The sequence below is a fragment of the Microcebus murinus genome, chromosome 22 (genome assembly GCF_040939455.1).
Source record: "Microcebus murinus isolate Inina chromosome 22, M.murinus_Inina_mat1.0, whole genome shotgun sequence".
Classification (NCBI taxonomy): Eukaryota; Metazoa; Chordata; class Mammalia; order Primates; family Cheirogaleidae; genus Microcebus; species Microcebus murinus.
Genome location: NC_134125.1, coordinates 23,405,070 through 23,432,129, shown reverse-complemented (window position 1 = coordinate 23,432,129; position 27,060 = coordinate 23,405,070). Strand labels below are relative to the sequence as shown.

Sequence of the window (27,060 nt, the reverse complement as noted above, 5' to 3'; positions counted from 1 at the left end):
AGCCAGGCGTCATGGCATGCACCTGTAGTCCCAGCTACTCGGTAGGCTGAGGCAGAAGGATTGCTTGAGCCCAGGAGTTTGAGGTTGCTGTGAGCGAGGCTGACGCCACGGCACTCACTCTAGCCTGGGCAACAAAGCGAGTCTCTGTCTCAAAACAAAACATAACAAAGAAACATAAGATAAGAAGGCCAGACCTCAGCAGGCCGCAGAACAAAGCAGTTGCCAGCAGAACATCTGTTGGAAGTTTCCCCAATGAATCCCCTTCCAGTCCCCAGGAAAGTGGGGCAGAGGCATGGGTCCTTGAGTCTGTGACGAAGGAAGCTGCAGCCTGTGGAGAGAAGTGCGGTTGTCGGCCCTGGGAGCACCCTGAACTTGCCAGAGCTGGATTTCACGTGAGACGTGCCGGTCAGCGCCCAGTGGATCCTGTACCTGTCGGACCTCCGCTGCTCCTGCTCCCGCGGCCCTGGTGAATGAGCAGCTTCCGCAGCTTTATGCTAGCGCACAGGGTGCTTAGTCAGCGTTGTGCACCCCTTGAAGGGATGGATCTGTGTTTTCCTCATCTAGATCCGTCAGCTCCATTTGCATTTGCTTTTGTTTTTTGAGACAGGGTCTTGCTCTGTCTCCCAGGCTGGAGTGCAGTGGTGCAATCATAGTTCACTGCAGCCTCAAACTCCTGGGCTCAAGCGATCCTCCTGCCTCAGCCTCCTGAGCAGCTGGGACTACAGGCACATGCCACCACTTGGCTAATTTTTCTCTTTCTCTCCTTCCTTCCTTCCTTCCTTCCTTCCTTCCTTCCTTCCTTCCTTCCTTCCTTCCTTCCTTCCTTCCTTCCTTCCTTCCTTCCTTCCTTCCTTCCTTCCTTCCTTCCTTCCTTCCTTCCTTCCTTCCTTCCTTCCTTCCTTTCTTTCTTCATGAGATCTTGCTATGTTACCTAGGCTGGTCTCAAACTCCTGGCTTCAAGTGATCCTCCTGCTTCGGCCTCCCAAAGTGCTGGGATTACAGGCGTGAGCCACCGCACCAGGCCATCCATTTGCTTTTTTATTTTTCCTAGATCAGCTCTGCTATTGTTTTAGTTGAGGGATAGAGAAGTGTTTCCACACAATCCCTTAAAAGAGCCAAAATGGATCAGGGCAGAGATGAATCTGATTTGCATGTCATTGCTATTGCTATTGAATCTTCCTGCTCACTGAGCAAGGGGCCCAGGCTATGCAGCCGGATTAGTCTAGTCGTGGATAATAACCCATAGAAAGTAAAAAGATGAGTCAAGGGTAGGAAGGTATGCTGGTTTGTTAATTTATACAGTAACAAATATCCAACAGTTTATGAGCCATTAGCCAAATAAACAAAGGTTTAACATTTTGTATATGTTAGTTTCTGTGCTATTAATGGATGCTGGGGATACCTAGAGCAGGGGTCCCCAACCTAGTGAGTTGTATGATCATTTCATTATATGTTACAGTATAATAATAATATAAATAAAGTACACAATAAATGTTATGGGCTTGAATCATCCCGAAACTATCCCCAATTTCCCCAGTCTGTGAAAAAATTGTCTTCAATGAAAATGGTCCTGGTGCCAAAAAGCTTGGGGAGCACTACCCTAGAGCCTAAGGTAATGTGGTTCCCTTCCTCCCAGCAGTCCTTGGAAAGACATGAGGGCCGAGGGACTGGATCATAGTGAGAGAGGACCATGGAGTGTGACTGCGATCCCCAATAGACTGGCCCCCCGGCGTGAGGTTACCCGCACACATTTCACTTCATTTCCTGGGACCTTCTTATGGCAACTTACGGAAATGCAATTCAGGCAGCAGGGCCCGGGGAATAGAGGAGAACCTGAGATTATAGCTCCCTGTCTTAGTCTGTTTGTGCTGCTATAGCAAAATACCTGAGACTAGGTAATTTACAAAGAACAGAAATTTATTTCTCGGCCGGGCGCGGTGGCTCACGCCTGTAATCCTAGCTCTCTGGGAGGCCGAGGTGGGCGGATTGCTCGAGGTCAGGAGTTTGAAACCAGCCTGAGCAACAGTGAGACCCTGTCTCTACTATAAATAGAAAGAAATTAATTGGCCAACTAGTATATATAGAAAAAATCAGCCGGGCATGGTGGCACATGGCTGTAGTCCCAGCTACTCGGGAGGCTGAGGCAGGAGGATCGCTTGAGCCCAGGAGTTTGAGGTTGCTGTGAGCTAGGCTGACGTCTTGGCACTCACTCTAGCCTAGGCAACAAAGCGAGACTCTGTCTCAAAAAAAGAAAAAGGAAATTTATTTCTCACAGTTTTGGAGGCCGGGAAGTTCAAGACAAAGTGCCAACAGGTTCAGTGTTTGTTAGGGCTGCCCTCTGCTTCCAAGAGGGAGCCTTGTTGCCGCATCCTCACATGGCAAAGGGGCAGAAAGGCAAAAAGGATGACCACTGCGTGAAGCCTCTTTCATAAGGACATTAATCCATCCCCGAGGGTGACTCCTCATGGCCTAATCACCTCCTAAGGCCCCACCTCTTAATATCACCTTGGGTCTTAGGTCCCAGCATGAATTCTGTAGGGACACATTCAGACCATAGTGCTCCACTATTCCAGAACTTTTAATGTGGAATAACGGATACCATTGTTTGAGCATACACGTATTGAATCCCAAGAGCACACATGTTGAGTACAAGTACGTGGAGGCTCTACCAGGCAATTTTGGCCACTTTCATTGAATATACCCCCTTATAATGGTTAATTTTAGATGTCAACTTGGCCGGATTAAGGGATCCCTAGAAACCTGGTAGAGCATTATTTTGGGGTGTGTCTGCGTGTTTCCAGAAGAGATCGGCGTGTGAGTTTGAGTGGACTAAACAGGGAAGATCCCCCCTCAACATGGGCAGGCACTGTTCAATGGCTGGGACTGGAAATAACAAGAACAGAAGAAAGGTGAATGTGTCACGCTATCTTCTGGAGCTGGGATACACTCTTCCTCTCCTGTTTGGACATCAGAACTCAAAGGTCTCTGGTCTTTCAACTCCAGAATGTGCACCAGTGGCCCCCTGGGCTCTTAGGCCTTCGTCACTGGACTGAGAGTTACACCATCACATTTCCTGGTTCTGAGGCCTTTGAACTTAGGCTAAGCCATGTTGCCTGCATCCTAGGGTCCCCAGCTTGCAGATGGCTTGTCATGGGACCTCCCAGCCTCTCTAATCATATGAGCCAATTTTCCTAACAATCTTCTCTCATGTAGCTATACTGATATCTATTCTATCAGCTCTGTCTCTCTGCAGAATTCTAATATTATTCTCCAGATGATCATTATATTAAGTACTCTCTCGGATACCTGGGTGGACAATAATCCATTTACAGTTCATTCTTTAGTTACACTCAGCACTAGAAAGTACTTTTTTTTTGGCTGGGCGTGGTGGCTCACACCTGTAATCCTAGCGCTCTGGAAGGCCTAGGTGGGAGGATTGCTTGACCTCAGGAGTTCAGAGACCAGCCTGCACAAGAGCAAAACCCTATCTCTACTAAAAATAGAAAACAACTAGCTGGACAACTAAAAATAGAAAAATTAGCCAGGTGTGATGGCGCACGCCTGTGGTCCCAGCTACTTGGGAGGCTGAGGCAGGAGGATCACTTGAGCCCAGGAGTTTGAGGTTGCTGTGAGCTAGGCTGATGCCACGGCACTCTAGCCCGGACAACAGAGTGAGACTCTGTCTCAAAAAAAAAAAAGAAAGTTTTTTTTCATTGTGACATGAAGATTTGTATAGAACATTCTCAATAGTTCACCACTGATCTCATTCTTTGAGAATGAAGAGAATCAGGCACCGAAAGCTGCCAAACTTCTGGTGATCAAGCCAGATGCACAAAAATTCAGCGTTCTTCATAGACCTTGGTTTATTATCTTCAAAGAGGTGTTTATAAGCTTTTAGGTGAAAAATTAGACCAGTCTACAATACAGATTACATGACTGAGCTCTTCCAGTTGAAGATTATGTGCCACTGAAGTGTTCGCGTGACGTGGCAGCTAGCTGGCTTCCCCCAGAGCGGAGATGTAAGACAGCAAGCCGAGCGTTTTGTACGACCTAGGCTTGGACATCACACACCATCACGCCCCGCTATCCTGCTGGTGCCCTGCTCGTTGTGAGAAGGGCAGGGACACCAGGGGACAGGGATCATGGGGGCACAAACTGTTTTGCACACGTTATTTCACTGACTGGTCACGATAATACAGGGAGGTAGCTCACCATTTACCTCTGTGCCCCAGAACTTTGCATCGTGTCTAGCAAACGGAGTTTTTTGAGAGATGAACTTTAGGGACTAAGAGCCTAGGGCCCACAGTCACACTGCCGCAGTTCAAATTGTGGATGTTATTTACTGTGTGACTTTGGGCAAGTTTTTAAACTTCTCTGTAGTATACCCAGCTACTTTTTTTTTTTTTTTTTTTTTTTTAATTTCTTGTATAGACAGGGTCTCACTGTATTGCTCAGACTGGTCTTGAACTCCTGGTCTCAAGCAATCCTCCTGCCTTGGTCTCCCAAAGGGCTAGGATTACAGGCATGAGCCTCCACATCCAACGGAGAACATTTAAGCTATTATTAATATACTTTCTCCATTAATCTTCCACTCTAGTCCACTTGCTCCATAGGATTTTGTGATAATGTGATATATTTTATTCTTGAAAGTCTTTTGTTGTTTGCCCTCTCATATTTCTTTACACCAAAATACATAAATAAATTAAAAATTTAAAGTTATTAATTATTTTCTGGAAGCATAAATCTCAATTTTTTTGATTGTGTTAGCATTATAATTATTAATAATACAGAACTGATAAAATTATGTAGATATACATTTTTATAGATAATGTTTAGACATAAACAATAACATTTTATTGGAAAAATAGCTTTTATTACTGCTGTAAAAAAGAAAAGAAAAACCAAGATGATTTAGTTGGGAGCATTTGTGTAAGTTTTATTACAATGTTGCTGCAAAGGGAAAAGCTTAAAGCAAGCCAAATTGGAAATTCACTTGGTGGAAACACTTCGTAGGAAACTAGAATGTTCAGTATCATCCTTGCTACACCAAATCCAAAAAGGAAAAGGTTAAATAAAGATCAATAACTCCACTGCCAGGCATCTGGGGCAAGGTCTGACTAATTCTGAAAAACCAATCTTTTTTTTTCTTTTGTTTCTACCTCTTGGAATTAGAGGAAATCAGACACATATCTTAATCCCTTTAAAGTTCTTCAGATAACCACCTAAGCATTTTATCAGGAATGCAGACTCCTTCCTGGGAAGCTGCCAAGGACATCATGCAGACTTGGAGTAAGACAATTTTCTATTACTGTGAATCAGGGTTTCTTGACTGATGTTTATTGGCATTTTGGGCTGGGCAATCCTATGTGGTCCTGTGCACTGGAGGACGTTTTGCAGCGTCTCTGGCCTGTACCCACTTGATACTAGTTGTGAAACATCAAACTCACAACAATCAAACATGTCTTCGGACATGGACAAATGTCTCCTACACGGCAAAATTGCCTCCGATTGAAATTCACTTTTCTAGAATGAGGCAAGGTTCAGCATCAATTCTGTTTCTATTTTTACTTTTTCTAAATGAAAATGCTGAGAAACATATAAGTCGATGAGAACAGCAGCTTCACTCACTCCCTTGAACTCCTGAAATATATATACCAAAAAATCAAAAGGATTATCATCCAGTCATTAAAGGCAGCATTCCTGGTCTCCCCACTGTGGCAAGTTGTCCCATTGTTTGGTGCCCCTAGAGGAGTTTACAACCTGGGCCACACACTGTGAAAAGAATCTGAAAGAGTGAAAGGAAAGGAGTGGGAGGTGGGAAGAGGACTCCCCTCCCCCCACCATCACCAATAGCCTTTTCTCAGGTGGAGGACACAGGGCCATTCAGGATCCGGGAAAGGACTTCTCTAAATTCTAATCTAATTGGCCTGTGGGTTGGGGTGGGGTTGGGAACTGGTATTTCACACAAAAGCTATCTGGGCAATTCTAATGTGTAGCAGGATGACAGCCACAGCCTTAAACCTATTAGGTTACATGCCTTGGGCCACGCGTGGTGGCTTACACCTGTAATCCTAGCACTTTGGGGCCAGGGGAAGATGATTGCTTGAGGCTGGGAGTTCAGGACCAGCTGAGCATGAGCAAGACTCCATCTCTACAAAAGTAAAAATTTAGTTTAGTGTGGTGGCATGCACCTGTAGTCCCAGCTACTTGGAAGTCTGAGGCAGGAGGATCCCTTGAGCCCAGGAGTTTGAGGTTGCTGTGAGTTATTGATCTAGTCCAGATCAGTTATTGATCTAGTCTAGATGACAGAATGAGACACTATCTCAAAAAACAAAACACAAACAAACAAACAGAAATTACATGCCTTATAAAAATGATACCCAATTGGCCCTCAGTTTTTGTGAGTTATATATCCTCAGATTAAACCAAATGTGGATGGAAAATATTTTTTAAATAAATAATAATAATACAACAGTAAAAAACATAAATTTGAAAAAATGAAGTATAACGACTATTTGCATAGCATTTACTTTGGAAATTAGGTATTATAAGTAATACAGAGATGATTTAAAGTATAGAGGAGGATGTACATAGGTTATATGCAAATATTATTCCATTTTGTATGAGGGACTTAAGCATATGAGGATTCTGGTATCCAATCCTCCTTGGATTCTGAGGGATAACTATACTAAAATAATATATGAAAATACTTGGGGTAGAGATGGCAGTTTTGCTAACTCAGATTGAGCTGCCACAATCACCAGAGATACTTCTGTGGATGATCAGGGACCACATCATTTTACACGTGCCACTAACCAACCATATGTTCAGAAACTAGTGAATTATAAAATATACATCTTATTAAACCAGAGGCGAGTAACTGGCAATTCGCAGATGAGATGAATACCCAGATGTGATTTATTTGGCTTCATTGTGTATATATATATATATATATTCTAGTAGATTTAGGGGGTACAAATGTTTTTTGTTACATGGGATTGTATACCGGTGAAGTCTAGGCTTTTAGCATATCTGTCACCTGAATAGTGTACATTGTACCTGATAGGTACTTTTGCATCTCACTCCCCCCTCTCTCCCACCCTCTGTTTTAAAAATACTTTTTGGCATTTTAAAATTGGGAGATAACATAAAATTTTAAATTTTCAGTGTTGCTTGGAAAGTGGATCAGCTACACCAGCATTGCCACTAGGCAGAAATCAAACAAAAATGTGTAGCAACTAATATTTTTGAATGGCCCCTGAGCTCTTCCATTCTCTGAGGGCTTCCTCCACTTTTATCTGACCTACTCCTTGCAGATGTGTTCGCTGCTTGGCTCTTACAGGCTTTTGAGTTTTAAAGATCCTCTTCTAAACTCTTCACTAACTTACATGTATGAAAGTTGTCAGAATCAAAATGGAGCCATTAATGTTAAATAACAAAACAAAACAAAACAAACTCTGACAAATAGAGCCGAGGAAGGCCATGAATAAGGGGTTCTCAGGCTCCTATGTCTGATAACAAAAACTATTACAAAAGACCCTGCAAAAACAACCTTGCCAAAGGACATTACAACCTTACACAAAAAATACTTCTTTAAGGACATCTGCCCAGCAGCTGCCAGTCCAACCTCTGACCAGAGCTACCCTTGTTATTGATCTTTATAGACAAAGATAATTATTTCAAAATAATTATGTCATCTTCCTTGTTTTTTCCTTTAAAATCTTTGTCTTCCTTTACCTCCATGAATATGCACATAGTTGACTATGGCATGCATATGCAAGGCTCTTTCCCAAATAAACATCATTTTCTTTCAGAGAGCCTCTCCCTGTTATTTAGTTTGAGACAAGAATGTTAGATTTAGGAGGGATTCTAGTACTGGACTTATAATAAGAATGATGGAATTTAAAAACATAAATATAAAATAAAAGAAGGTTAGGAATCCCTGCCCACATGACATTAAATTTTTGTTGTTGTTGTTTGTTTTTTTTTGAGACAGAGTCTCACTCTGTTGCTTAGGCTAGAGTGCCATGGCATCAGCCTAGCTCACAGCAACCTCAAACTCCTGGGCTCAAGCAATCCTCCTGCCTCAGCCTCCAGAGTAGCTGGGACTACAGGCATGTGCCACCATGCCTGGCTAAGTTTTTCTATATATATTTTTAGTTGTCCAGCTAATTTCTTTCTATTTTTAGTGGAGACGGGGTCTCGTTCTTGCTGGTCTCGAACTCCTGACCTCAAGCGATGTACCAGCCTCTGCCTCCCAGAGTGCTAGGGTTACAGGCACAAACCACCATGCCTGGCCATAATTTTGAATTAGGAATATGAGTGTGCTGTTTCTTTCTAGCTCTGTCCACTGAAAATAATAAAAACTGAGTATAACTTGTGCCAGGGTCTTTGGATTTTAAATTTTTTTAAATTGACAAATGACAAATTGTATATTTTTATGATGTGCAACATGATATTTTACATATGTATTTGTATCTGGGATCACTTTTACAAAAGAAATATATATATATATTGTGGAATGATTAAATCAAGCTAACTAACATATCAGTCACCTCATGTACTTGTCATTTTTGTGATGATAATATTTAAAATCTAATCTTCACCAATATTCAAGTATACCATACATTATTAATTATAATCACCATGCTGTATATTAGGTCTCCAGACCCTAAGGTACAGCCTTCTTCCTGTCTAACTGAAACTTTATATGCTTTAACCTAATTCTCTCCCTTTCCCAACCCCTAGTCACCACCATTCTACTCTCTGCTTTAGAAAGTAGCAGGAGACCCTGAGTGTTTGGGAGCTTTGTGGTCAGACAGCTTAGGGCTGCAGTCACTGAAGGACTTTGTACTGTGTAAACCTTGTCACTTCATTTCATCCTGCCTTCTTGCAGGGAATGCCCCTGGTTACTTGCAAGGCCTTCAGACAGTGTTTCCCCAGGCCCCAGGCAAGGATTAAAGACCCTGTGCTTTTTTTTTTCTGTTTCCAGAGATAAAGTCTTGCTTGCACTGTTGGCCGGCTGGAGCGCAGCTCACTGCGGTAGCCTCTAACTCCCCGGCTCAAGCGATCTTGCTTTAGCCTCCCTAGTACAGGTGCACACCACCACACCGGCTAACTTTATTTTTTGTAGAGACCGGGGCCTTGCTATGTTGCTTGCTCAGGCTGGTCTTGAACTCCTGGCCTTGCTATGTTGCTTGCTCAGGCTGGTCTTGAACTACTGGCCTCAAGTGATCCTTCCGCCTCAGCCTTCCGGAAGTGCAGGATTACAGGTGTGAGTCAACACCCAGGTCATGACAGGCATTAAAACAATTATTTTTTTTCTAGAACTAACAGTAGAAGGGAGAAAGGCATTTCTTTTCTTTTGTTCTTTTTCTTTTCTTAATTTTAATTTTTTTGACAAGTCAAATGCCGTAGTGAGAAGGGGGGAAGAGTTGAACAAGTATTTCAATCCGTAATTGACTGAACAATCAAGTGAGATAATTCACTACCTTCGGACCAGCTAGACATTTTTAAAGTTACATCAGGATATAGCATTTTAGAACATTTTAATTTGCAAACTGGATTTTTGTTTTAATTTTTGCCATGCTTGCACCGGAATGAGTGGAAATACCGATAGTTCTTGCCTGTCTGGAAGCTGTCTCCTTCCCCAGGATCTACACTGCAAGGCAGTAAGGGCAGGGTAGGGAAGGCCCGAGATTCCATCAAGAGGCTTCTAGGGAGGGGCTAGAGACTAAAGACAGAGGTGGGGGGAGGGGAGCGAGTGGGAGGAACAAGGATGTGACCTGGGCCCTGGCGAGGGATTAGCAGGGAGCGGGCTGCTGCCTAGAGACAGCTGTGGAAAGGTCCACAGTGAGGACCCTGCGTGGGCACCCCGAAATCCCATGGGAGCTGAGTCCTCAAGCGCCAGCCCCTGGTGCTTTCTGGACAAGGGCAGGTTTCAGTTCTCCGTGGCTGGAGTGGTCTGCGAGCACGCCCCGCACCTGGGGAGGCGTCTGCCTTTCAACCCCCTCCCTTCTGCCTGAGCTCCGTGGGCACAGCTCTGCGCACCGCCCGCACGCCCACCTGAGCTCCGTGGGCACAGCTCTGCCCACCGCCCGCACGCCCCACCTGAGCTCCGTGGGCACAGCTCTGCGCACCGCCCGCAGGCCCCACCTGAGCTCCGTGGGCACAGCTCTGCGCAGCGCCCGCACGCCCACCTGAGCTCCGTGGGCACAGCTCTGCGCAGCGCCCGCACGCCCACCTGAGCTCCGTGGGCACAGCTCTGCGCAGCGCCCGCACGCCCACCTGAGCTCCGTGGGCACAGCTCTGCGCAGCGCCCGCACGCCCACCTGAGCTCCGTGGGCACAGCTCTGCGCACCGCCCGCACGCCCCACCTGAGCTCCGTGGGCACAGCTCTGCGCACCGCCCGCACGCCCACCTGAGCTCCGTGGGCACAGCTCTGCGCACCGCCCGCACGCCCACCCCTGCTGACCGCTGATAGCTCGGGCCCAGGGAGCCTCAGGGAAGCTGGTGGGGCCTGAAGCACAGGGCGGGAAGGGAGGACGCCGCCGCCAGCTCAACCCACCTGGAAGGCAGCTCCTGGCCCTGGGCCCTAGAGCCAGGCCCTCATCCTTTCCTTTGAATAGCAGTTGGATGAAAGGTTTTGGCAATGACTGGGGACATCAGCCGGAAATCCAGTCAGGACAACCCGGCTCAGACACGTGATTGGAAAAAGACTGGGCGGTAACGGGCTTAAAAGGAGCGGGACCTTCTGCTCCAGCCTGGAAGGGCTTCGGGGAGCAGGCCGCCCGCGCGGACGGCGCCCCTGCGGGTGGGGACCGTTTCTGGGCGACGAGGCCGGCCGGCCTCCTGGAGGCGCAGTGGGAAGTCGTCTGCAAGGGCAGCCTTAGGAACCGGTGAGCTAAGAAACTCGGTGTCTTGCGTCAGGCCTCCAGAAGGGGGTCGGCCGCCTTTCCTGCAGGAGCCAGCTGGCAGCCATCTTAGGCATGTGGGGCCAGGCGGGCTCGGCTGCGACTACGGAAGCCCCTTATCCACGCTTTTGTTGCTCGTGGTTTCAGTGACCCGCGGTCCGAAAGTGTTCCGTCGAAAATTCCAGAAGTGAGCGTCCGTTCTAGGTACTGCTCGGTTTCTGAGTAGCGTGGTGAGATCTTGCTGCAGTCACGGCTCCTCCCGGCCTGGGACGTGGGGGTCCTTCCCCTGGTCCCGACTCCACGCCGTGTGGCCCCGGCCCTTGCGTCACTGAGGGGCCACCTCAGTCATTAGATCAGATGGAGGGTGGCAGTGCCACAGTGCTTGTGTGCAAGAGCTTCTGTTGCTTAATAATGGCTCCAAAGCACAAGACTAGTGATGTTGGCAATTTGGATACGCCAAAGATAAGCCGGAAAGTGCTTCCTTTAATTGAAAAGGTGAAAGTTTTCCGCTTAAGGAAAGAAAAAAAAAATCATATGCTGAGGTTGCTAAGACCTACAGCACATTAAGATGTTTTGAGAGAGAGACTACATTAACATAACTTTCATTCCAGTATATTGTTATAATTGTTTTATTTTGTTATTACTTATTGTTAATCTCTTATTGTACCTAATTTAGAAATTAAACTATCATTGGTATGTGTATATATAGGAAAAAACATAGTATATGGAGAATTCTACACTGTCTGTAGTTTCAGGCATCCACTGGGGGTCTTGGAACATATCCCCCAAGAATGAGGGGGAACTACTCGACTATCTTTCTTTTTTTGAGGCAGGGTCTAGCTCTGTTGCTCAGGGTAGAGTGCAGTGGCTTCATAGTAGCTCATTACAACCTTGAAAGCTCGAGTGATCTACCTGCTTCAGCCTCCCCAGTAGCTGGTGCTATAGGTGCACATCACCACAGTCAGCTACTTTTCCCCCCCTATTTTTAGTTGCTATTCTAATTTATTTTTATTTTTAGTAGGGGGTCTCGCTCTTATTCAGGCTGATCTCAAACTTCTGACCTCCAGCAATTCTCCTGCCTCAGCCTTCCAGAGTGGTAGGATTACAGGTGTGAGCCACCACACCCAGCCAAATTTTTGTAATTTTTGTAGAGAGAGGAGGGGGTAGGGTGGGATCTCTGCTGTATTGCTCAGGCTAGTTTCAAGGTCCTGACCTATAGCAATCCTCCAGCCTTGGCCTCCCAGAGTGCTAGGATTAGAGGCCTGAGCCACCACGCCCGCTTTGACTCTATTATTACAAAAGTAGCCTTGGGCAACTGCACTAAACAGATGATCATGGCTGTGTTCTAACAATACTTTTACTGTGCGCTAGGAGCGGTGGCTCACACCTGTAATCAGCACTCTGGGAGGCCGAGGGGGGGGGTTGCTCGAGGTCAGGAGTTTGAAACCAGCCTGAGCAAGAGCAAGACCCCCGCCTCTACTATAAATAGAAATAAATTAATTGGCCAACTAATATATATAGAAAAAATGAGCCGGGCATGGTGGCGCATGCCTGTAGTCCTAGCTACTTGGGAGGCTGAGGCAGCAGGATTGTTTGAGCCCAGGAGTTTGAGGTTGCTGTGAGCTAGGCTGATGCCACAGCACTCACTCTAGCCTGGGCAACAAAGGGAGACTCTGTCTCAAAAAAACAAAACAAAAAAAACAACAAAAAAACTTTACTGTGAATACTGAAATTTTGAATTTTACATAATCTTCACGTGTCACAAAATATTTCTTTGGGTTTTTTCATTCTCCCAAATTATAAAACATAAAAGTTAAAAAAACTTAAAAATGAAAGAAAAAGAAAAAAATATCCTTAAAATGTAAAAAAAATTCTTAGCGGCTGGCTGTACAAAAAAACAGGTGGAGGACCAATTTGCCAATCTGTGTCTTAAACCATTTTTTACCAAAAGGCAGCCAGCATCCTATTAGTGAACTGCAAAATCCTTTTAGTGGGCTGCAATCAGCTTACAAAAAAAATGTTTTTCACTGATCTTAAGATGCTTTCAATTGTAAGATATGTTATTTCTTTTTCTTTCTCTCTCTTTTTTTTTTTTTTTGTATCAGATGGGTAAAGTGCTGACGAGGTAACAAGGTTTGAGGGAGGCTCATCTCACACATGAGTGTGAAAACCCAATCATGCTTATGAACGCCAAAAGAATCCGAGAGACATTATTTTTGATACTATTATAAAAAATATATGCTATAAAACAAATTATGAAATTTATTTCATATTGATGAGACACTATGAGATGCAATCTGATTACAGAGATGTTAAAATGGAAATATAAAGTGTACACCTTAGAATCAATGAAATGTGCTAATGTGCATAGAAGGTATTAGAGCCTATCCCTTGTGGTGAGGTGAATGTATTAGAGTATGTGAGAAAATTTTTGTTTCAGTTTATACACATATAGTTTACCTTGTCCCTTGCATGATAGTATTAAATTGTTTGGCTTTGGATTTCATTAAATGCTTGGAGAACCTGGAATTAATGGGTTAGAGTCTGTTGTATAACCAAACAGTCATATTTATAACAGTTGCTGTTTAGTTATTTAACAAAGAGCTAGCATGTAGGGTAGGAAAGACACTGCTCTGGAGCTGAGGATACAGCAGTAAAAAGAACACAAGTCCCTGACCTCATGGAGCTCATAGTCTACTGGGCAGAAATAGAAAAGAAGCAAGCCATTGTATGTATTTCATCATAGGCAGTGATAGATAGGAGCTGAAAAACAGCACTGGGGCCAGGCTCGGTGGCTCAAGCCTGTAGTCCCAGCTACGTGGGAGGCTGAGGCGGGAGGATCACTGGAGCCTGGGAGTTTGAGGCTACAGTGAGCTATGGTCATGCCACTGCACTCCAGCCTGGGCAACAGAGTGAGACCCTGTCTCAAAAACAAACAAATAAAAAAGTAAACATTTAAAACAAATGTTATCTCAGTGTTTAAGGGAGGATTAAATAAAGTCTTTTGAAATAAATACTGACTGTTATCACGTGGTTGCACTTAGGTGGCAATTTCTAAAAAGACAGCTTTGGAGGTTGAAGGTACCACTGGCTTCAAGCAAAAAGTACTTTGAAAATGGCAGATGTCTTCTCGTGTGAGGAAGAACAAGGACCACAACCGCTGAAGAAGAACGTAGAATGTAAACAGAGGGACAAGGCTGAGGAAGATGATGAGCTGATCTTTGTTGGGGTGGAGCATGTAAATAAAGACCCTGAAATTCTCTTTGTCAGGATGATTTCAAATTCAACACCCATCATTTCAAACATTTTGAACAGAGTCACCCCGGGCTCAAAAAGAAAGAGAAGCCACCTCTGGCAAGATCCTGCTCCAGGGTTGCAGCCCGCTCATCACACGACCCCTACAGCACAAGCCACGGCGCCGATATCCCAGTCGGAATGGACATCAACAGGTGGTCCTGTTACTGTTGAGTCTTCATCTAGCCCTGGCTGTGAAATGAGCTCACCCCAAGTTCTTCCTGAGAATTCCTCGGCTTTGCTCTCCCCAAGGACTCGGTGTCTAGATGGAGCTGTGCTCTCTGTAGGAGGCAGAGATGCGAGGCCTTGCGGTTCCAAACAACTTTCCACTTGGGATATAAACAGCAGGAATCCCCAAAGGGCTAAACGCAGGGATGGAATCCCAGGGGGACATTCTTTAGCTGTGGTCCCGTCAGGTCTCCCTCCCATAATGACAGGTCCACCCTCACAGGGTGCCTGCAACACGTCAAGCTGTGTTACAAATGGAGCATCATTTCCTTGGGCTGATGGTAGTGAAAAGTCACATTTCAATCTTAGGGATGGAGCAAATGGTCCTGAAACACTGGTAATAACAGACTTTTCAACTTTAGCAACTCAAAACCAGACCTTTGACCCCGAGAAAGGAAATCTGATCATGTTACTTTGTGACTTTTACTATGGACAGCATGAAGGAGATGGGACGCCAGAGCAGAAGACTCACACAACCTTTAAATGCCACAGCTGCTTGAAAGTTCTAAACAATGTTAAGTTTATGAATCACATGAGGCATCATTTGGAACTTGAGAAGCAGAGGAGCGACAGCTGGGAAAACCACACCACCTGCCAGCACTGCCACCGGCAGTTTCCCACTCCCTTCCAGATGCAGTGTCATATTGACAGTGCGCACACTGCCCAGGAGCCCGCAGCTGTCTGTAAAATCTGCGAGTTGTCATTTGAAACAGATCAGGTCCTCCTACAACACATGAAGGACAATCATAAGCCTGGCGAAATGCCCTACGTGTGCCAGATTTGCAATTACAGATCGTCAGTCTTTGCTGATGTGGAAACGCATTTTAGAACGTGCCACGAAAACACCAAAACTTTGCTTTGTTTGTTTTGTCTCAAGATTTTTAAAACTGCAACACAATACATAAATCACTGTTGGAGGCACTGGAACAAAAGAGTCTTTCGATGTTCCAAGTGCCGGCTGCAGTTTTTGACTTTGAAGGAGGAAATCGAGCACAGATCCAAGAATCATCAAACATTTAAAAAGCCAGAGCAAATGCAAGGGTTGCCTCCTGAAACAAACGTTATTATTCAAACATCGGTTCAATCAGGATCAAGAGATGTGGCTTCCATTACTGTGAGCAACACTGACCTTGGCCTGTCACCTGTAAAAACTATAAGGATGGCTGTGAACCCTAGAGATTGCAGACTCTCTTGCAACAAGAGTTCTGGCTAAAAATATTTTCTGTCCACCTCCTGGAATTCTGAAAGGCAGAAGTGAGGCTAGGCCATTTGTACATCTGTGGCTGCAGGTGCTAAAAAGCAACGTCATCAACTGTCAGGTTTTATTTACAGTGACATCTCATCAGTGCCCTACTCTCAACAAGTAGCTCAGACATCTGCTTCATGCTCCTTCCAGTCAAAGTCCTCCCCATAAAGTAATCAATATTCTGACCTCTACCATCAGAGGTTAGTGTTTCCTGTTTTTGAACTTTAAATAAATGGAGTCACACAATAGATTCTTGCCTTTGGCTTGTTTCAAATCAGGGATATGCAAGATGCATTCTTGCTGTGCGTAGCAGTAGCACATTTTTTGTTTGTTTGTTTGTTTGTTTTTCATTGCTGAGTAGAATTCTATTGAGTGAATATAGCATAGTTTTATATATCTGTTTGACTGTTGGTGGACTTTGAGGCAAATTCTTTGCCTATTTTGGATAAAGCTGCTATGTGCTTATCCATGTCTTTCAGTAGACATGTAGTCATTTCTCCTGGGTATATGTAGCTATGAGAAGTGCTGGAACTGCAAGTGTTCAGCTTTTTAGTGGAGATACTACCAAATGCTTTTTCAAAGTGATTGAAACAATTTTTATTCCCCCCATCAATACTGGGAAGGCCACCCTGCTGATCCAACCCTTGGTAGTGTGACAATCCTTTTCTTTTTCTTTCTTTCTTTCTTTTTTTTTTTTTGAGACAGAGTCTCACTCTGTTGCCCTGGCTAGAGTGCCTTGGCATCAGCCTAGTTCACAGCAACCTCAAACTCCTGGGCTCAAGTGATCCTCCTGCCTCAGCCTCCCGTGTAGCTGGGACTACAGGCATGTGCCACCATGCCCAGCTAAGTTTTTCTATATATTTTTCGTTGTCCAGCTAATTTGTTTCTATTTTTAGTAGACATGGGGTCTTGTTCTTGCTCAGGCTGGTCTTGAACTCCTGAGCTCAAATGATCCTCCTGCCTCGGCCTCCCAGAGTGCTAGGATTATGGGCGTGAACCACTGAGCACAGCATGTGACAATCCTTTTCGTTAGTCTAGTGGTATAACATTAAAGTTGTAGTGCTATAACATTGTGGTTTTAACTTGCATTTCCCTGATGGGTAATACAATCTTCAGAATATTTTCATGTGTTGTGGCATTATCAGCAGTACGTTGGGCAAAAAAAAAATACAGAAAAATAATTAAAAATTTGAAAAGATTAAAATATATAAGAATTAAAATATATAAGAAGATAAAATATATAAGAAAAATAATAAAATGAAAAAAAAGAATATTTTCATGTGGTTATTGTTACTTGGATATTGTCCTCTTTTAAGTGTCTATTCAATTCTTGCTCCTCCTGTCCTTTTTAAAAAATTTGGCTGTCAACTGAGAAGGGAATGAGGGAAGTGCTGAGGCACTAGAAATGTCCTGTATTTCACATGGAGGTCTATGAGTCATCTCAAATTCATTTTTTATTTATGGTGTGATAAATCAAGGCATCAAAGTTAATTTTTTCACATGCATATCCAAATCAATCAGCATCATTTATAAAAAAGACCACTCCTTTCCCCACTGTATTTCATTTATTTTTTATTTTTTTATTTTTCCTCTAGAAGTCATAAGTCTCTATATCTGCAAGTTTCACTTCTCCAGGTTTGGTGTAAAAAATTGCCTTGGCCATTCCAAGTGCTTTGTTGAATGGAAGTGGTTATCATGAATGTCCTTGTCTTGTTCTCAATCTCAGGTACAATAGTTCACCATTAATTATGATGCTAGGTGTAGGGATTTTTGTAGCTACCCACTGACTGCAGGGAAACTGAGTTATAAATCACTAATAGAAAGAGAATTGAAAAAAAACCCAAAATTCAGAAATTAGGCAATATGGTACTAAGCAGGGCTGGGACTAGGATGAGCCTAAGGTGCAAAAGTGCCTCCTTAATGTTCCCCAGGCTCCTTGCTTTTGTCATCCTAGTTCTGTTCCTGGTTCCAAATAATCCATAGCTCCTCCAAAAAAAACTGTAGTGGGAAAAGGAAGATGTTGAACTGAGTGATATTAAAACAACCACAAAAAATTTATGGGATGGAGCTAACAGTTCTTGAAAATTTATATTTCTAAATGTATATATTTGAAAAGAAGAAAGTTTGACAAACAGAATGATCTAAGTCAATGTTTCCCATAGAACTGTCTGCAATGATGGTAATGTTCTACATCTGCTCTGTCCAGTATGCTACCTGTGACTACTGAGCTGTTGAAATGTGGCTAGTGTGACTGAGATACTGAAATTTTAACTTTATTTATTTTTGATTAATTTAAAAGAAGGAGAAACAAATCTTCCTTACTAAAGAATTCAAGTAATTTGTGCAGATACTCTACCCTTAATGAAATCTTGTCCCCCTTCCTAAGCATAGGCAGAATTTAATTACTTGCTTCCAAAGAATGGGGTATGAAAGGGGAAAAAAAGTCGCTTTACAGTGGAGGAAGCCAGAGTAAGTCATACTGATAGCAGCATATATCCCTGATAATAAGTGATCAGAAGGACACGTCATGTCTGTAATATTCTTCTAAAAATGCATAACTGCAGTGTAACCCATGAGAAAAAAACATCAAACCCAACTCGAGACACATCTGCAAAATATCTGACCCTTACTTATTAAAACTGTCAAATGTCATGAAAAACAAGGAAAGTTAAAGACCAGAATAGGCTAACGGTACATGATGAGTAAGTGCAGTTGGGTATCCTGGATGGGAATCTGGCAGAAAAAGGACATTAGTGGGAAACTAGTGAAATTTGAATAAAGCCTGGGGCTTAGTGATAACTTATTTATGTATTTAGAGACAGGGTCACTTTGTCTCCCAGGCTGGAATGTGGTGGTACGATCATAGCTCTCTGCAGCCTCGAACTTCTGGGCTCAAGCAATGCTCTTGCCTGTCTCTTGAGTAGTTAGGACTACAGGTGCATGCCACCATGCCCAGTTATTTTTTCTATTTTTTGTCTCTCTATGTTGCCCAGCCTGGTCTTGAACTCCTGGCCTCCCCAAATGCTGGGATTACAAGCATGAGCCACTTCACGTGGTCAATGGTAACTTACTGATAGATATTGGAATTACTGTGAGGCCAAAAGGAAGTCATTTCATGTACATACATTTTAGACATTGCAATTATCTTCTCTACACCTATATTAATTTTGATTATGTTATACTTCACTGAACAGAAATCTTCAAATGCAGGGATTAATAGTATTTTGACTGTGGGATTTGACCATATTGTAGCCCAATTAAAAACTAGTAAATGATGCCAATGCCTTGCAAGCAGACAAAAAAAAAAAAAAAATTGCCAAATAGCTTTCAAAAATCTCAATGATTTGGAAAATACATAGCATATTACCATATAGCTCTTGCGTTAAAAAGAGAATCACTAGGGAAATTAAGACATACTTGGTATTGAAGAATAATGAACATATTACCAGGTGAAAATTGTGGGACAGTTAAATTGATATGTAAAGATAAATTTATAGCATTAAATGCAAGAGATATAAAAATTTACAAATGAGCTAAGCATTTATCTCAAAAAGGTGTAAAAAGGAGCAACACAGCAAACCTGTGGAGACAAGACGGAAGTAATAAAGATTGGAAAACATAAATGAAATAGAGAAGAAAATAACATTATAGGTTAATAAAGCCAAATGCTGTTTTTTCTCCCCCGTTTATTTTTTCCTCAGAAGATTACTAAAATAGACTTCTGGCAGAACTGGCCAGTTAAAAAAAATTAAAAGCTGCAAATAAACCAAGAGTGAACAAATTTTTTGTTTAAAGGGCCAGATAGTAATTAATCAACTTTGCTGTTGCGGAAGGGAAACAGATATACACAATACCTCAAGAATGGACATGCCCATGTTTTATTAAAACTTTATTTATGAACACTGAAATTTGAATTTCATACGATTTTCACGTGCTACAAAATTCTTTTTTTCAGCCGTTAAAAAAAAAAAAATCTGTTTTTATCTCATTGCAAGACGTACAAAAACAGGTGACAGGCTGGATTAGACTGGCCCCAAACGGACTTCAGGAGGGTGAATGTAAGGCTCAGTGGTTTGGTCAAGTTCTGAAGCATGGGGCAGTGAGCTAGTGTTTTTATCGAAAAGGGCACACAGTTAAGGATTAGGACAGCTAGATTCCTAGTGGGCAAACTGTCCCCTGATCCTACCCCGGGATCTGAGCCCTGGCTGGCTCTGGAACCTTGACCAGGGGCTCAGGGGCATTCCTGCTGCCTGCCCCGCCTCCCTCAGCCTCACCCCCCCCCCTCAGCCTCACCCCCCCTCAGCCTCACCCTCCTCCCTCAGCCTCACCCCCCCTCAGCCTCACCCCCCTCCCTCAGCCTCACCCCCCTCCCTCAGCCTCACCCCCCTCCCTCAGCCTCACCCCTCCCCTCAGCCTCACCCCCCCTCCCTCAGCCTCACCCCCCCCTCAGCCTCACCCCCCTCCCTCAGCCTCACGCCCCCTCCCCTCCCCCTCATCCCCCTCCCTCAGCCTCACACCCCTCCCTCACCCCCCCTCGGCCTCAGCCCTTCTCCTTCAGCCTCACCCTCACCCCCCCTCAGCTTCACCCCCCTCCCTCAGCCTCACACCCCCCTCAGCCTCACACCCCTTCCTCAGCCTCACCCCCCTCAGTTCACACCCCTCCCTCAACCTCACATCCCCCTCAGCCTCACATCCCCTCCCTCAGCCTCACCCCCCTCCCTCAGCCTCACACCCCCCTCAGCCTCACACCCCTCCCTCAGCCTCACACCCCCCTCCACCTCACCCCCCTTCCTTCAGCCTCACCCCCACTCCCTCAGCCTCACCCCCCTCCTTCACCTCACCCCTCCTCAGCCTCACCCCCACTCCCTCGGCCTCACCCCCCCACTCCCTCGGCCTCACCCCCCACGCCCCGGGGTCGTCACCAGGGGCGCGAGAGCACGCGCGCATGCGCCCAACTCGGAGCCGCGCTGACCTTGCGCCCGCACCTGACGGCCAATCACAGGTCGTCCTGAGCGCGCGAGCGGCGGCGTGGGCGTCCGCTGCGCCTGGGGCCTGGAGAGGCGTCTTTGCCGCCGGCTTCGCCCCGGGAGCGCCTCCGGGCGGGTGCAGCTCCGGGACAGCCGCCGACCGGGCCTGGTGAGCACGGGCGTGTGGCGCGGCTCGCGGTCCCTGAGGGGAGACGGGAGGGATTGCAGGGAGGGCCGCAGCCCTGCGGGGTCCTGACCCTGCGTAGCCACGGCGGCCTTTCCGAGTGCCGCGACCTTCTGAAAGGGACTGCAGGCCGGCGGCCCCGGCCCCGGCGCGTCCCACTGCACGCTCCCGAACGCCTCCTTCCCTAATCTCAGCAGGCGCCACTCAGCCTGCTCGCCCCAGCCCCGGGGCTAGGCCCGGCCCAGGCCTCTTAGAGGAGGGACCTATCATGGCTCCTCTGCCCCCCGCCCCCGCCCCCTTGGTGGTCTCTCGCGGCCCTTTACGAATTTGAGAATCTTAAGCTCGTTTTGCAACCTCAGACCCAAACCCTTTCTGGAAATGCGTAGGCCTAGACCCCTTAAGACATTTAAATTTGTTGGGGTCTCTACCCTACTGCAGCATTTTCTTTTTGTTGTTTACTGCTTGTCTGCCAAGACTCAGATGCAGTGGCGCCTTGGACTCTAATGAAGTCCCCTTTGAGAGCCGGGACCTAGGGTGATTTGGAGGCTTTTGGTTAGGACATTTCTCAGTTGAGGAATTTACCGAGGTAGGGTAGATTGAAGATTTGGGGGAAAGGAGTTCAGTGTTCTTTTCTGGTTAAGAGATGCTTGGTAAATATCCAAATGGCAATGTCAGGTAGGCAATGGGATATAAAATATTCTTGGAACGTGTAAGTAATCCTAATCCTTGTCTCTGGTTATCTCAAAGATGTGACCTTCTCCCGCCTGAATACCTCAAGTTCTTAAAAGTTTCAGTGTACGCCTGAGGTAAGAGGAGAGAAGTCTCTGTAATAAAGACCAAGGTTGTATCTTTTTTCCTTGAATTTTGCTTTCTTGTCCACGTCTGTGCTAAAACATTGCTAGTTAGTGATCTTGAGGGAATCTGAATTTGTATGGCAAATTAAGGCCAATTGTTGGTTTAGATAATTCTGGAACCCTCTAAATTGCTTCCTTAAGAAAGGAGAAGATGGTGGTAGCATTCTTTGACTTGATCTCTTGAAAGGAAAAAGAACCAATGAGCACCATCAATGTTAGTAAAGCAGCCTTCTTTTATATCATGAGGCTAAAATGTGTCCATACACATACCCTAAGATTTCAGCTAACATATTAAAGTGGTTCATTCAGGGTAAATGTGTGTTTGTTAAAAACGTTCCAGGGGTTAGTTTGTTCCTATTTATACCCTTTTTCTTATGGGCTATATTTCATGAGGTGCATGCAGCTGGACAGAGGAGACTAAATCTCCATTCATTCCATGCAAGTAGGCGAGATAGGTAAATCCTGTGCCCAGCAATTTGTGAATACAACTCAGTATTAGTTATCTATAGCTGTGTACTAAATTATCTCAAAATTTAGTAGCTTAAAATAACACATTTTTGTTACCTCATAGTTTTTGAAGGTGTCGAATCCAAAAGTTTCTTAGCTGGTTGTGGCTCAGGGTGTCTTGTGAGGTTGCAGTCAGGCTTTGCCTGAATGCAGTCTCTGCAGACTGGATTAGGGTTGGATGATCTGTTTCTAAGCTTGCACACTTGAGTGTTGACAAGAGGCCTCAGTTCCTCACTCTGTGGGCCTCTCCATGAGGCTGCTTGTATCCTGGCAGCTGGCTTCCCCCAGAGTGAGTGATTCTGGAGAGCTTATACCCAACATGAAGTGCAGAGTCTTTACAGCCTAATTTCAGAAGTGACATCACTTCTGTTGTATGTGTTTGGTCCCACAGGCCAACCCTGTTACACTGTGGGAGAGGGGCTACTCTACAGTGTGAATACCAGGAGGTGGGATTCCCCTTTGGCGTCCTCTTGAAGGCTGACTATCATACTCATTTATCCACCATTCCAACCCTTCCCCATTATGATCTCAGGCATTGTCCTGTTACTGTGGGTGAATAATTTGACTTCTTGGTAAGTCCAAAACCTCTTAATGTACACTTGTTTATTCAAGGATATTGTTCCAGTAAGACTCCTCTTTGGGATTAAGTTTTCTGTCTCTCTAGGTCATTAACATAGCAACATACTGATTGTCTTCTAAAATGTCTGTTGTTTGATGCTACGTCCCCCTTCTGCTTGTTTTATTTTGTATTTGCTTGTCATGATAGGAAAATTTCTCCAGAGTTGTCTATATTTGCTGTCTCTTATTCTTTTCCCAATCTCCCTTAAACCCATTCTTGTCAAGGTCACCAGTGAATTCCACGTTACTTAATCCATTCGTCAGTTTTAGTTAATGTCATTGATTTTATTCCTTTAGCAGCATTTATCAGTTCATTTTCTTCTTGCAAATAATTTTTCATGTGGATTCTGGATTCCTTTCTTGGCTCACCTATGTTAGCCACTTGATTAGTCCTTGTATGTATTAAGTGCTTCAGTCTCTGAGCCTTTGTATTCATTTGTTTTTGCCTTTGCTGGAATACTCTTTCTTACATGCTCATATCTATGTCATATACATATTAACCTGCCGCCATTTCTTATTTTATTTTTTCCCTAGCATTTATAAAACCATTTTTCTTTTGTATTTTCTGATTACCCCTACTGGAATGTCAGCTCCTTGAAGAGAAGGACTTTGTTTGAATTACTCCTGTATCCCCAGACCAGCACCTGGCACTTGGTGGATTTGCCAGACTTTTGCTGAATGAATGGTCTTTTCAAATTCCTCTCAAACACTACCTTGGCACTCCCCTCCCTCTTTTCTTTGTGGTTACAGGACTGTCAAAACTGTACAAACTCTTTATCATTTGTGTACGATTTCTCTGTTTCTTTTGGACAGGGATATGTTTTAGTTTTATGATTTAATACATTTTATAGCTATAGTTCACCAAAAATAGTGGACATCAAATATTATCAGACCTATATGTTTGGCAACACACAGAATCTCATATGTGATGCTCTTTCCGGGAGTAAAAATTTCTCCCTAATTTCTTTTCCTTCCTTCCTTTCCTTTCCTTAATTTTTTTTTTTTTTTTTTGAGACAGAGTCTAGCTCTGTTACCTGAGCTAGAGTGCCGTGGCATCAGCCTAGCCCACAGTGACCTCCAACTCCTGGGCTCAAGCTGTTCTCTTGCCTCAGCCTGCCAAGTAGTTGGGACTGCAGGCACGTGCCACCATGCCTGGCTAATATTTTTTTTTTCTTCTATTTTTAGTAGAGATGGGGCCTTACCCTTGCTCAGGCTGATCTGGAACTCCTCCTGAGCTCAAGCAGTCCTCCCTCCTCAGCCTCCCAGAGGGGGGCTAGGATTGATTATAGGTGTGAGCCACTGAGCCCAGCCTCTCCCTAATTTCTTAACCCCCGCCCCCTCTGGAGTTCTAATGCAGCTGTATTGCCTTAAGGTTGATTTGATATGTCAAAAATTAGTGATTTTCAACTTTTGGCTTTTAACACTTAGTAAATGTGAGCACAAGCTATTTAAATCTTATCCTTTGTTAGCTCTTTATGCTTGTAAACTACATGTATACCTAGGTCCATTCCTCATGCTTTCCTTTAAATGTATATATTAATCAGTCGTTCGAATAATCCTGAATAATACGATTCTGAGAGGTTAGCTTAAGCATTAATATTGTATAAGTTTGAGAACAAAATATGAATGTTCTGAAGAAGTCTTACCAGGATTTTTCCCCTGTGGGTCTCACAGTAGCAGAGAGAGACAAGATACATAGGGATTCATGACGGGGCCCATCTGGCCTGTATGGAATGTGCTCTCACAACTTCACAACTTCCAGATTCCTTATAGCTAGGTTGGCTGTATATAATTTGTCATCTAAACCAGCATACTTATTAAGAGTGAAAAGTGGTGCTATTAATACATGTATAAGAACACAGGTTAAACTGGGACTGTCCTGGTCAAACCAGCATATTTGATAATCCTACTTAACTAATTTGGTTTGGTCTTCTAAGTCCGTAGTATTAGAGAATGTTCATGCGCAAATTATAACATTTCCATCTCTGGAAGAATATGACTCCTACTATAAATTTATAAATTGACCACCTGATACTAGCATATTTCTTTTTGCTGGTAGATTAGCTCATGTTGTTACCATTATCCTAATTACTTAACCTTTGGTGTTTTGGGGTTTTTTTGTATGTGTGTGAGGTGGGGAATGAGGAGGGAGGTTCAGTTTCTTTTTTTCTTTTTTGTTTTGAGACAGAGAACTCTGTCACCTTGGATAGAGTGCAGTGGCTTCATAGTAGCTCACTGCAGCTTCAAACTCCTGGGCTCAAGCCATTCTCCTGCCTCAGCCTTCCGAGTAGCTGGGACTATAGGCCCACACCGTGACGCCTGGCTAGTTTTTCTATTTTTAGTAGAGACAGGGTCTTACTCTTACTAAGGCTGGTCTCAAACTCCTGAGTTCAAGCCTTGGCCTCCCAGAATGCTAGGATTAAGATGTGAGCCACCATGCCCGGCCTTAACCCTTGTCATGAATAGAGTCTGCTTAGGGGCTTTGAAAATTTAGCATCAGTTGTTGGGATGTGGGGGTCACACCAGCCTGTAGAAGTCACACTTTGCAGAATGAAATTGAATGGTTTGTAGAATATTTAAAAAATGTACAACCATCAACAATACCTAATTCCAGAACATTTTACCAACCTTAAAGAAACTCTGTGTCCATTAACAGTCACTCCCTATATTACTTTGCTGTGGCTTAAAACAGCATTTATTATTCTCCCTTAGTTCTGGAGGCCAGAAGTCCAAAATCAATTTCATTGGACCTAAATCAAAATAGTGGCAGGGATGTGTTTCCCCAGGAGACTCCATTCCTAGCAGAGAATCCATTCCTTGCTGCTTCCAGTTTGTAGATGTGACATTCCTTGGCTTGTACCCATCACTCCAGTTTCTGCCTTAGTATCACCACCTCCTGCAATATGTGTGAAATCTCCCTCTGTCTCTCATAAGGACACTTATGATGGCATTTAAGGCCCCTTTATAATTCAAGAAAATTTTCTTAAGAGTTTTTTCAAAATTCTTAATCACATCTACAAAGACCCTTTTTCCAAATATGGTTAAATATATAGGTTTCAGGGATTAGGACTTGATATTTCAGGGGCCATTTTTTTAACCTGCTGTTACTTCCTATGCTTCTTTTCTCCCCAGTTCATAGCAACCACTAGTTTATTTCTGTCTGTGTGGATTTGCCTGTTCTGGACATTTCGTATAAGTGAAACCATGTAAAATCATGTGGCATTTTGTATCTAGCTTTATTCACTTAGCATATTTTCAAGGAACATCATGTTGTACATGTATCTGTACTTCATTCCTTTTTATTCCATTGCATGGATATGCCAGAGTTCATCTATTCGTCAATTAATTTACATTTGGATTGTTTGCACTTTGTGGCTATTATTGATAATGCTGCTATAAACATTGATGTACAAATTTTTGTGTGAGCTTATATAGGTTAGCTGTAACCAAAACAATAACAAGTTTTGGTTTCTGCACATTTTCTGCAAAACTTTTTATTGTTTTGGTTATAACTAACTTAGTATGTGTGAATTAATATCTCATTGTGATTTTTTTTTTTTTTTGAGACAGAGTCTTGCTCTGTTGCTCTGGGTAGAGTGCAGTGGCATCCTTATAGCTCACTGCAACCTCATACTCCTAGGCTCAAGCGATCCTCCTGCTTCAGCTTCCTGGCATGCCACCATGCCCAGCTAATTTTTCTATATTTAGTAGAGACGGCGTCTTGCTTTTGCTCAGGCTGGTCTCTAACTCCTGAGTTCCAGCAGTCTTCCTGCCTCGGCCTCCCAGAGTGCTAAAATTACAGGCATGGACCATGGCACCTGGCCGCCACACTCTTGATTACAGTGGCTTTGTAGTAAATTTTTAAATTAGAAAGTGTGAGTCTTCCACCTGTGTTGCTGTTGTTTTTTAAAGATTGTTTTGGCTGTTCTGGATTCCTTGCATTTTCAGATGGTTTCAATTTCTGTGGAAAAGCCAGCCAATTTTGGGAGTGTTGCCATCTTAACAATATTGAATTTTCTCATTCATGAACATAGGAAGTCTTTCTATTTATGGGTCATCTTGAATTTCTTCAACCATGTATGGAGTATAATTTAGTGTTTTCCTGTATAAAGTCTTTATTTCTTTTGTTAAATTTATTCCTAGGTATTTTATTCTTTTTTTTTTTTTTTTTTTTTTTTTTTTGAGATGGGCTCACTCTGTCACCCTGGGTACAATGCAGTGGTGTCATCATAGCTCACTGCAACCTCTA

General features: G+C 43.9%; 4 protein-coding genes, 1 non-coding gene and 1 pseudogene across 7 annotated transcripts in view; 2 read left to right on the top strand and 4 right to left on the bottom strand.

The window, feature by feature from the left end:
- The window catches only part of LOC105882024 (immunoglobulin lambda-1 light chain-like), a 273,592-nt gene that overhangs the window by 83,019 nt on the left and 163,513 nt on the right, over positions 1 to 27,060 (bottom strand). The window lies entirely within an intron of this gene.
- LOC105879363 (immunoglobulin lambda-1 light chain-like) overlaps positions 1 to 27,060 on the bottom strand; it is a 215,853-nt gene that overhangs the window by 99,979 nt on the left and 88,814 nt on the right. The window lies entirely within an intron of this gene.
- LOC105862512 (immunoglobulin lambda-1 light chain-like) overlaps positions 1 to 27,060 on the bottom strand; it is a 190,389-nt pseudogene that overhangs the window by 88,665 nt on the left and 74,664 nt on the right.
- On the bottom strand, positions 13,013 to 13,113 carry LOC142863813 (small nucleolar RNA U13). Its single transcript, XR_012914448.1, has one exon. It is a non-coding gene; the product is annotated as a small nucleolar RNA U13 (small nucleolar RNA).
- Positions 13,962 to 15,919, top strand: ZNF280A (zinc finger protein 280A). The gene has a single exon (XM_075996726.1). It carries the CDS (start codon positions 14,029 to 14,031, stop codon positions 15,646 to 15,648), a length of 1,620 nt encoding a protein of 539 aa, XP_075852841.1. The 5' UTR covers positions 13,962 to 14,028; the 3' UTR covers positions 15,649 to 15,919.
- Positions 20,704 to 27,060, top strand: part of ZNF280B (zinc finger protein 280B) — a 42,151-nt gene continuing 35,794 nt past the window's right edge. For 2 of the 3 annotated variants that reach the window (XR_012914287.1, XM_012761590.3), the window contains exons 1-2: positions 20,704 to 20,817; positions 21,580 to 21,638. The gene's annotated coding sequence lies outside the window, so the exon portion shown is untranslated. The remainder of the gene's footprint in view (positions 20,818 to 21,579; positions 21,639 to 27,060) is intronic. The other variant, XM_020282876.2, reaches the window with a different exon arrangement.